Genomic DNA, 11355 nt, shown 5'->3' with positions numbered 1-11355 from the left:
ACTGCTGATTGGTAGAAAAAGTACGGGTTATAAGTCTAAGGGTCAAACTTAAGCACATATGTTGTATAAACACCTCCCCACACAATGTAGCATATATGTGATTTACGGGAAATTGTGCATAACATGCATCAATTTTGTAGGAGTATCATCGTCACAACAAAACAATTCCTACAATACAAAGGCAATTCAAGTAGTGCATTCCAAATCGGTCTCATCCTTTGTTTTATATAGAACATTGTGTAAACAGACTAATTTACTTTTTTTTTTTAAAAAAAGTGCTCCATGTCGTAAAATGATTACACTTTTTTAACTTATTGTGAACCTCCAATTTATAGCTTGCTTGATATTATCTTTCTCATAAGATATTTCCATGGTTTGAATTAGCCTTGAAAATCGAAGCATTGTGTCTGATTTCAGAGATTTGATCCAATTGTGCAAAAAAAGGTGACTTCACCTGTACATATAATTCTGGGACGATGCAGTAGAATGCAAGAATTTGATAAGACTTTTGTTGTAAATGACTAAAATCCTACAAGAGGAAAAATCCACATTTTAGATAGAACTCATCCTTTGTTTCAAGAAAAAAAATGTGTAAATATGCTATTTATATTTGCTAGATAATATGGTGACTTCATATCCTAGAATCAACTTTAATAATTTGGTATTTTTTGTTCCTAGATTTGTAACTTGCCTAACATTTTTTTGTTGAGTATCATCTTTTTTTTCATGTGTATATGCATGAGCTTTAAGTGCAATATGCCCAATTATTTATTTGATTCCTTTTGGTTTAAAATGTGTGACTTCACCTCCCTCATAGTATAATAATCTTGGCATGCATGTGAAGGTAATCTCTCAAAGGTATACCAATCTTGGCATGTTAGTATTAATATTCAATATGAGATCCCTTGCTGGATTTAAACCCAAAAACTAAAATAAATGACAGATTGGATCCTACTAAGTATAATCAGAACTCAATGTATGCATCTTTATCATACGCAATGGACTTCAATATTTTAATGAAAAACACAAAGTTGACATATAAAATCCCACATGAAAGCAATTACGATATTATATAATAGCAAGAATTTTAAGATATAATATTTCTCAAGTATACACTGTAAATTTTGGTAACAACAGTTTGAGAAAGAAAGAAAGAAAAACTTAGCTAATACTTAATGGACAGTTTACTTGTTCCAGAACATAAAAGAAATGGTGAAAAATGAAAAGGAAAAAAACAAGGATAAAGAAAAAAATCCCGCATGCATCAAACTGGCTATTCTTCATGCCACATGACGAGCAAGCTCTCTTTTCCATTTTTTTCACTGCTCCCTTTGCAACAAACTACCACACTGTAGAGTAGTAGCCGCATGCAAAAAAATTACCGGAGTAACAGTGCAAACACCCACTGCGTCACCTGCCCTTTTTTGTCACCTTGTCTCCTTGTTGTTCTCCTTTAACCGCGCGATCGATCTCTTATTACCCTTCACGTGCCGTTTTCACCGCATCAATTCAACCTCTCTCCGTGAACACCCCAAGCTCTTGAGGGTTCTTATTAATTACCACAACAAATCAATAAATAACCACATCACCACCAATATTTTTTTTGTACTGTAACACCTAAGAGGCGACCACTGTAATTAACACAGCAACGAATCAAGAAATAGGAGGGTGGGCACTGGGCAGCAGCGACGACGACGACACGGCATGGATCGAGGTGTTGCTAGCTACGTGCATGAGGATGGAGAATTGCCCGAGCTTGGAGGAGGGGGATAGTTCTTGTGATTTTAGGTTTTGTGGTGTAGAGATATGGACTAGCATGGAGAAGACAGGTAGGTAGATACAAATGTCACAGGCGAGAGAATGAAAAAAAAAAAAGCCATGGACGGAGAAGAGGAGGATGATGAGGAGTCACCGGGGGGGAATAATTTCTGCTGGCTGCGCGCGGATGGATCGATCACTTGACCATGCCCAAGAAAGATCCGGCTGTTGTTGTCGGGGCCGCAGCCGTGCTGGGAGCGGCGGTGCCGGGCGGGTTGCCACCGCCGGCGCCGGCGTTCGGCCTGACGGTGTTCGGATGCTGCGGCGGCTGGTGGTGCTGTTGCTGGTGCTGGAACTGGATCTTGTACTGCATTTTGTTGCCGTCGACGTCTTCGTCTTCGTCGTCGTCGTCGTCGTAGTCGTCCTCGTCGTCGTCCTCGTCCATGTTGTCGCTGTCCGCGCCGTCGATTCTGTTGTAGCCGCTGACCACCGCCTGCGTCTGCTGCTGCGGCTGCGGATGCCTCTGCTCCATCATCTCCTTCATGATGTCCTCTGGCTTTAAATGTGCAGCGTTATGCAATCAGCATTGGATCACCAAAAACGAACAGCAGGTACCACATGTACGGTGCAGTTTAGCTATGGCCACACCGAGGCGCGCACATGCATGCATGTGTGTATATGTGAGACTGATGACTCGCTTACCTTCTTCGCCGGCGCCGGGGTCGCGCCGCCGCCCTCGCCGACGAACCTGCTGGCTGCAACGCTGCCGTTGCTCGGCTGCGTTTGCATGCCCCTGGAGCCGTGCACTGGCGCGCCGGCGCCGTTCCCGTTGCCGGTGGTGCCGGTGCACGCGGCGTTGCTGGCGGTGCCGCCGTTCTTGGCCGCGTGGTGGGACTGGGAAGGCTGTGTCGTAGGCGGCGGCAGCGGCGGCGGCGTCTGTGAGATGGGCGCCGCGGCCGTGACGACCGTGACCGTCTCCTGCGGCTGTGCCGACGACGATGCGTTGACGGCGTGCACCACGGCTCCGGCGCCGGAGGAGCTGAGCGCCGCCTTGTTGCGGTAGAGCGCGTCGAGCTGGTGGAAGTAGGGGCACGTCTTGGAGTCCTCGGGCCGCTTCTTGTTGCTCTCCTTCACCTTCTTGAAGTACTTGTTGATGTTCTCCCACTTCTCCTTGCAGCGCTTCGCGTTCCGGTTGTAGCCCAGCCGCCGCATGCCGGCGGAGATCTCCTCCCAGAGGGGCCCCTTGGGCCCGGCCTCCTGGTACCGCGTGTCAAGGTTGCTCCGCAGCTGTATCAGCGCGTGAACCTCCGCCTTGGGCCACCGGGACGACGTCGCGCCGCCACTGGACCCCTCGTGCACCGGGGTGTCGGCACGCGGCGTCGTCTCGGCCGTCGTCATGACAATGTCCATGCTTTGCTGTTGCGGCGCTGGCGCCTGTGGCGTCGAAGCCGGCATTGGCGGCTTCTGCTGCTGTTGCTGCTGCGGGGGCGGAGTCTGCGAGGCTGGTGGTTGCGGCGGCGGCGGGGCTGGCGAGGCGGAGGCAATGGGTGTGGGGTGCGGCTGAGGCGGCGGCGGCTTCGGATGCGACGGCGGCGGTGGTGGCATGGCGTTGATGGTGGGCGCGGCGATGGATGGCATCGGGATGGTCTGCCCGGTGATCTTCTGTATGAAGGAGAGGACGGCGGCGTCGCGGGAGGCGGCCATGGCGCGCTCCTGCGCCAGGATCTCCTGCTCGCGCGCGAGGCGAGTCATCTCCTGCCGCCGCCACGCCTCCTCGCGGATCATGCGGTCCTGCTCGCGCTTCTCGATGGCCTCCAAGAACCTCTGCTGCATCGCCTCCTGCCGCTCCATCACCTGCTTCATCAGGCCCTCGAAGAACCTCATCATCTTCCCGCTGCCTCCGCCAGCAGCCGAGGCGCCGCCCTCCGACACCCTCTTCCTCTTCCCGCGCTCGTCCGCGCCGCCGCCGCCGCCGCCCACCAGCTCCTGGGTGCCCTCGTCGTCGGAGTCGTCCTCGTCCGTGTAGTCCTCCGTGTTGGACGTCGAGAAGCTCGGGTAGCCCATCGTCGGCATCCCCACGCCGCCGGCCAACACCGCAGGCGGCGGCTCGGCGGGCACGCGCACGGCCGACGGCCCCGCTGGGGGCACCTGCGACGCCACCGACGACGCGGGAGCCGCCCCGCCGGTGCCGTGCAGGGCCTCCAGCTGCGTGAAGAATCGGTACGTCTTGCCGTCGTTCCGGCCGGCGCGGCTCTCCTTGGTGCGCTTGTAGTACTTGTGCACGTTTTCGAACTTCTCCTTGCACTTCTTGGCGCTCCGGCTGTAGCCCTTGTCAGCCAGCTTCCTGCCAACCACCGCATCGATCAACATTTTAGCAACAGAAACAAGAAAAGCTTAATTGCCTTATCAATGGCGTGTCGCCGCCACCAACCACCACAAATTTCAACCATACGTGCAACAACTGTAGCCCTCACACGAAAGTTGCGCATGCATGTAGTAGAATTTTACTCGATTTGGGCACCCATGGAAAAAGATAAAGAAAGGCATATGCACACATACATCCATGCATGCAGCACTAGCAGTGGTAAATCCCAAGAAGAATGCATAGCACAGAGGAGCAAGAAAACTGCGAATAAAAATTCCCATCTTTTTGCGAGAAATTCAGAGGCCAAAGAGATAAAGTTTGGGATTGATGCCTTTGGATCTGAAGAATATTGCTGCTCGTGTCTACTGCTACCTATCGGAGAGACGAAGAGATTGGCCAAAAAAAAAAACACTAGAGCGCGCGGATTTTTTTTTCCTGGAAAAGTGGGGAAGGAGAGCGATATCGAGCCATTTTAAAATGGAAAAGTCACTGTTCTCGTGAAGGAAGGTTAAGGAAAAAGTAAAAAAGAAGTGTTCTTTAGCCGGGTAAGTAATTAATTAACTGGGCCTGCTCGCTAGCCAAATCGGCGCCAGGGGACGGTCCCGGAGGCCGCCGAGATTTCATGCAGCATTCCGCCGACGAGAATTCCGTCGCGGCGGCGCGCCGGGACGGCGGCGTGGCGAGTGATTCATGCGGCAATTCAGCTAGCTGGTTTCGTACTGTACCTGGAGACCTGCTCCCAGAGGGGGCCCTTGAGGGTGGCGTCCCGGAAGGCGGCGTCCATGTCCGACCGGATCTTGAGCAGCTCCAGCGTCTCCTGCCGGGGCCACCGGTTGCCCGCGGAGCCGCCGCTGGCGCCCTCCTCGCCGGCTGCTGCGGCGGCCAGGCCCTCGGCGTCGAAGCCCAGGACGGCGCCGGCGCCGGAAGCGCCGAGCTCGTCGTACTGCTGCGCCGGCGCCGACGACGACGCCGGCGGCCGGCTGCTGATGGGCGACGGCGCCTCCGCCAGCGAGATCCGCTGACTGGCCCCGCCGGCCGGCGAGAATGGCGGCGGCATCTCCACCTGCTGTGCGCCGAACTGCTGCGCTGGGCCTCCACCACCACCGCCGCCGCCTCCTCCTCCTCCCCCGTGCTGCTGCTGCTGCATGCTAACAGCTCGTGCTCCCGTGCAGGTCGTCGCCCGGTGTTACCACTGGGGAATGGTGGTGATGAGACGATCAGTACATGAGGGGCAGGTGAAAAAGATGGGGGAGGCAAGGACAACTGGAAAGAGGCGAGACGGACCTCAGAGAGGGAAGGAGGCCGGAGAGGGGAAAAACGGCAAGAAAGGGAGAAGAGCAAGTAGCCCGAGAAGGAGAAGGGGGGCAGGAAGCACTAGTAGTACTACTACAGGAAACGCAGGCAAAAAAAAATGTACTCCTTCAAGAGGAGGAAGAAGATAGGAAAAAAGAATTAAGATACCATCTATAAGCAGCCTTCAATAAATAAGTAGGGAGGATGGAGGAGAGAGAAAGATGAGGAGAATATGATATCTGTGATGAAGGGTAAGGAAGAAGAGATATGGAGGAGGAGGGTGAAGGAGAGAGAAGATGAAAGTTGAGAAATGTTGAGTACTGCCGGAGGAGAGAGAGAGATGTGGAGGTGTGCAGAAGATGATGAGGGGGATGATGTGGGAGATAAAACAAACAAGATGCTGCGCTGTCAGAGGGGCTTTACCTCCCTCCCTGCCTAATACTACACAATTTGTTAGCTAGTAAAACCAAAAGGACAGAGGGGGGAGAGGGAGAGGAGTGTGGGGCAAAAAATGGTAGGGAGAGAAGCATGTGAAGCAGGAGAGAAAGGGAGGGGAGTGCTGGAAACTGTGGGATGAGTGAGAAAGGGGTGAGAGAGATGGAGGGGAGGCTTGTAATAAAAGGGAGAGGGGGCACAAATACCCCCCTCTACAAAACTCCCCTACATCAATCCCCATGGAGGAATATGTTGGATTCTGTGGTCATCTTAGTTACTATATTTTCCTACATAATATCTAGTCATTTGTTATGCATAGCATTATTACCTGGACTTGAAATAAGTGCAATAAATCTTGGATGTGTTATCTTATGCCGTGGTAACTAATACTCAAAGAACAGTTTTACATAGCTTCAAAGAATATAATATACTAACTAGCTGCTCTCTGTGGTGGTATATATGTAATATGTGTATAATCTAAGGTGCAATGACTATTAGAGAAAAAAAATCAAGGGGCACCCAAAAAAACTACCTAGCTTTAATTTTGTAGACGAAATTCCACATAGATGAGATAAATAACAAATAAAGCTTTAACAATTATACATACAAAACAAAATTAGTTAGAGTAGAAAGAAAACAAAATGGAGAGAGAAATAAAGGCAGTAGGAGAGTGTGATGAGGCAGACAAGACCACATTATAACAGCTGTAACGTGGGCCCTCCCGGAGAGCGAAAGAGGTGCAGAACGTGCACGGCGATTAACGCGGACCCTCAATCCCCACACACACCCCAATCAACCCCACCAAAGCGACCTGCAGGAAGGCGCCACTGGCTTGTGGGGCCAAGGCATCCACCGGGCCCATGAGTCATGTGGAAAGGGTGGGGTTAGATGCGTGCCCAAGTGGAGCAGGGGAGTATAAAAATGGCCATGCATTGGCATGTTGTGGTTAATCCCTCACTTTCCAGGTAATAAATGATCATGTGGCCTTTTTTAATGATTAGGCATAAAAATCTGGATGATTAATTAAGTTAACCACCCCAATTATGTCATTCCCCGATTAAGTTAGTGCTAGCCATTTCATTTCACATGGGGTACATTTTTAGAACACGGGGTGGGGGCTTGAGGTGCATTGGGGCACCACTATGGTCACATGATAATCGTACCAGAATAGGCAATAAGTTGTGCCTTGTAAAAATCATTTTTCTCTATCTATATCGGCATTTATTTGTAGGTTCATTATATCTTTTTGTATATGCCTAGATGTTTATTATATATAATTTTTGTATATAGTAGTTTATGTCACACCTTTAATGTCTCTAGAATATTTTTGGCAAGCGGGTTGACTTGAAATGCTCAACTACTTATAGGTATCACGTATATGTGTTAAGCTATCAATTTCCACTAGCTATATTCATGATTTTGGGTTCTCCATTTATTTTTGTCCATGCATGTATTGGGGATTCAACGTATCTTTGCCAAGATTTTAAATTGAAATGCTCAATAATAATATCTCCATATCTTTGAGCTATTAAGTTTTCTCTAGCTATATTCGTGATTTTAGGTTCGCCATATATTTGGTCAATGCATGTATTGCGGACTTTGGGTGCTAACTTTAATTGCGGGGTTATCTTGGTTGAACATGCTGAATCCAAAAAAATTTATTGACACATAGATATCACTGTATTTAATTTAATCACCAATTTTCTTTATCTATCTCAACACTTTTAGGTTCATTTTGTATCTTTTCTCAAATGATGAATTTTATATTTGTAAATTTAATCGTACCTCTAACTCCAACCATATTTTTGTCTTGAAGAGTGTGCAACACTTATATATCACTATATATTTAACTTAGTACATTACTGGTGGTTACACCATTCTATCCAATGACATAAAATTTAGTGTGAGAACCAAGAAGACATTGCCTCTAAGTCTCTTAACTATTTCTCCTAATGCACATATGATGTGTACAGCTACAAGGATACATGTATGATTTGTTATTACACAATATATATACCCAATAGTAGAAACATACATCTAGAGTGCCTTTGTTTTCCATGTTGATAACTAAAAGACATTGCATGTATCATCAAATACTCAAGGAATGTACAAAAATAGCTGACACTCCTAAGTATATAAATATACAAAGATAGCTCTTTCCCCATTTGAATCCACATTTTTCGCCTATTTTAGATCAAAATTTTGAAGGTCACCTCAAGTTTTAGCATATTTGTACCATGTTGAATCAAGTAGGACACCTATATATCACTATATCTTTTTAACTTGTTTGTACATGATTTGTTACGTCACTTTTTCCAAACTAATGTAGTGAGAGAAGACATGCCTGTAAGTTTGTTCCCCTTCTTCTTTTATAGAAATTAACATATTATGTATTTATAACTACAAAAATATACATATGATTTATTTATTTATTATTACTATTATTTATTTCATTGTACTCAATAGCAAAAAAAGGTACATGCGGGATGACCTATTATTTTCTATGTTGGTTATTAATAAATATTGCATGTGTCGTACAATACGACAAAAATACTAAAATAGTTGACTCTCTCCTATGTAAATATGCATAGATACAATCATCAAATTCTCCATCTGTATACATGTTTTTCCAAGCTAAGATTTTTTTTAACGCTTTAATATAATTAAGTCAACTTTGACTAATGACTCTAGTTTTAGCATATCCTCTAACCTCTTGAAGTCGTGTTTGGCTGACTGATTTTTCGGCTGGTGCTGATGATGATTGATTTGTTATTAAACAAAAACACTATTACATGGCACTACAAGAAATAAGGCTTTACATGACGGTTTGATTCTGTCATAGATAAGCAAAAATCCGTCATAGTTAACTATCTATGACGGTCCATAGGAACGTCATCTATTCCTCGTCATACATTTTTTGGACCAAAATAGAACGTCACAGGTTGGTTTTTTGGATCGTCATGGACGAACCATAGGGCAACTATAGGAAGAGACTATGGTGATGAACTAAACCGTCATGGTTTTACTGTCATGTCAACACACATAAACGGTTCATGGTTTTACTGTCATGTCAACACACATAAACTGGAACAAAGCTCATAATTGACAAATATTGCCCATCATTTTTATTGAAACTATCAACATTTGTACTTGTACAATATTTCACACGAAATACTAAGTCAATAACCAAGCTACACTCAACTATCTACAAAACTAAGATGTTGACTTGTACAACACATAACTCGTATGATTTGCTCGCACAACAAAATCTTTCATGACTAATGAAAATAGCCACCATGAGCACCTTGATCCTCTTTCCGCAATTCACTATAGCATCATCAAACATCTGCAATGAATACTTGATGAGTAATAAAACTCACATGTGCAAAGGTACTATCTTTGAAAAATGCAAGGGTCTTTTGGCCAAGTTAAAACTTCTATATCACAGCTATTATTTATTTGAAGATTGTCAACTTAATATGAAGAAGACAGGAGCATAGACTTGCATCAGAAAACATAGCTAAACTTGCAATAGACCAGCTCTATACTAAATCTCATAGACTGATATCAATCAGTTATGAACAAACATGTGACAAGTTCAGAGTTGATCAAATAAAAGGACTGTGGTCTGAAATGAAAGTAACACTTGATCAAATAAAAATCTGTAGTAGCAAACAAGGTACTGAGAACAATCGATGTTATAACATGAAACTGACATTTGTGCAATCCATTGAAGCATCCATTATTAGTTATAGAATTAAGGCACAAAATACACATTAGGTTGGAGAACTGATATCAAAATTATTGATAATAATATACCTGCATTCTTGCGTAACTCACATATGGTTTGTCCAATCTTTGCATATCTATCAGTAGTGTTCTAAAATCTCCTAATTTAATTTATCCTATACACACCAATGCAGGAAACATAACCAAAATAGGTTAAAATACAAGGAGTTACAAAAATCTATCACCGCAGATCCATACCGCCACAGCTCAATATTACAAAGGACAACTCAGCATGGTGACTGAATGCATTAACTGGCTAGAAGACAACATCAAATGAGCACAAGAAACATGTTTGAAATTAGTCACCAGATGACATCAAATGAGCACAAGGAAACATCAAGTGACACCATTATAGTATAGCGAAAAATAAATTCAGGGCTTAAGATATTACCAAGTTTCTATTCAAGCTGCAACCTGTACTGCCGCATCCTGTGGATATCTACCCTCTTCCTGCCATCATTGCTCTTCCCTACTCCTCCCAGAGATGTTTTTTAAAATCTGTAAACAATTACTGCCTAGGGGGTTACTATCATTCGGTTAGGCATAATTCCTCCTAGAATCGTTCCTTATGAGCAAAGTTAGTACAAATTAGCACAACATTTCAAGTTGGAATTGTTCTCAGTGTCCAATCCCTCATAACCGAACAGGCCCTAACTGGGTTACTAAGTTCATACTTAATAAGGCATACATTAGTAACTTCAGTGTTACAAAAGATCTCTACAGATACTGAAACATGCGTAGCAATCAGACACTAGATACACATGCCTAATTAATTTCACCTATAAGAAAGGTCTCTATAGATACTGAAAGTATGATAGTACAATTTTTTCAACATGTATTGCTCTGGTAAAAACAGTAATAGTCATATTAAAGAAATTAAACCCACATCCTGCAGCATACATGCATACACTTGGGATTATAATCAGATCAGTTTCGAATATGTATAACCAAATACCTAAATTAGGGATCCTCAATTTTGCAACAAAGGAAGGGACCGGGCGCGAGCTCTAGGGAGATGCGGCCGACGCCATGCGCGACCTTGGGGAGCCGCCGCCGTCGGGATTTGGGGGCTGCCGTCGCCGGGATCCAGAGGGCCGCTCCCGTGTGTGAGCTTGGGGAGCCACCGCCGCCGTCGGGGTCCAAGGGGCGCGCAGAGGAGGAGGAGGAGGAGGAGGGGCCGCCGGGCGCGAGCTCAGGGGAGACGCGACTACCGCCACGCGCGACCTTGGGGAGCTGCCGCCGTCGGGATCTAGGGGTTGCCGTCGGCGGGATCCAGGGGGCCGCTCCCGTGTGCGAGCTTGGGGAGCCGCCGCCGCCGCCGTCGGGATCCAAGGGGCGCGCGGAGGAGGGGCCGAAGAGAGAAGAGCTCGCCGGAGGAGGCGGGCTGGTGCAGAGGAGTGGAGGTGGTGCGGGGCGGGCGAACGAGAGTTGGAAGAGAATGGCTCTCCTTTTTTTGCGTTGTGTTGTTGGAGAAGTGAACTTTTGCATGTCTAACTTCTCTCCTATGCATGACCAGTCTCCTCTCTCTCGGTTTTTATTTTTTTTCTTCTATGTTTATGTGGCGTGTTCTTTTCTTCTTCTTTTTGGTTTTTATTTATTTCTCTTTCTATGCAACTATTTTTCTTGTTTCTATTTATGATTTTTTTAGTTCCTTGGCTTTTCTAGAGTCTCATCCAAAGATCTTTTGACAATTCTTATTAGTTTTGCTGATGCAT

General features: G+C 46.0%; 2 protein-coding genes across 3 annotated transcripts; both read right to left on the bottom strand.

Annotated features, from left to right (window-relative positions):
• On the bottom strand, nucleotides 1054–6005 carry LOC8065849 (trihelix transcription factor GTL1). Of its 2 annotated transcripts, none has more exons than XM_002464331.2 (3): nucleotides 4849–6001; nucleotides 2461–4102; nucleotides 1054–2314 (listed from the first exon to the last, which is right to left on the bottom strand). In XM_002464331.2, exons 1-3 carry the CDS (start codon nucleotides 5268–5270, stop codon nucleotides 1955–1957), a joined length of 2424 nt encoding a protein of 807 aa, XP_002464376.1. In that variant the 5' UTR covers nucleotides 5271–6001; the 3' UTR covers nucleotides 1054–1954. The 2 variants fall into 2 exon arrangements, with proteins under 2 accessions (XP_002464376.1, XP_021305453.1); XM_021449778.1 differs by having other exon boundaries at nucleotides 2205–2310; nucleotides 4849–6005.
• On the bottom strand, nucleotides 10601–11128 carry LOC110430373 (ESX-1 secretion-associated protein EspB-like). The gene has a single exon (XM_021448034.1). The coding sequence runs from the start codon at nucleotides 11126–11128 to the stop codon at nucleotides 10601–10603; it is 528 nt and encodes a 175-aa protein (XP_021303709.1).

The sequence above is a fragment of the Sorghum bicolor genome, chromosome 1 (assembly GCF_000003195.3).
Source record: "Sorghum bicolor cultivar BTx623 chromosome 1, Sorghum_bicolor_NCBIv3, whole genome shotgun sequence".
Taxonomy (NCBI): Eukaryota; Viridiplantae; Streptophyta; class Magnoliopsida; order Poales; family Poaceae; genus Sorghum; species Sorghum bicolor.
The sequence above is the reverse complement of the archived record's forward strand: the minus strand, read 5'-3'. Positions and strand labels throughout refer to the sequence as shown.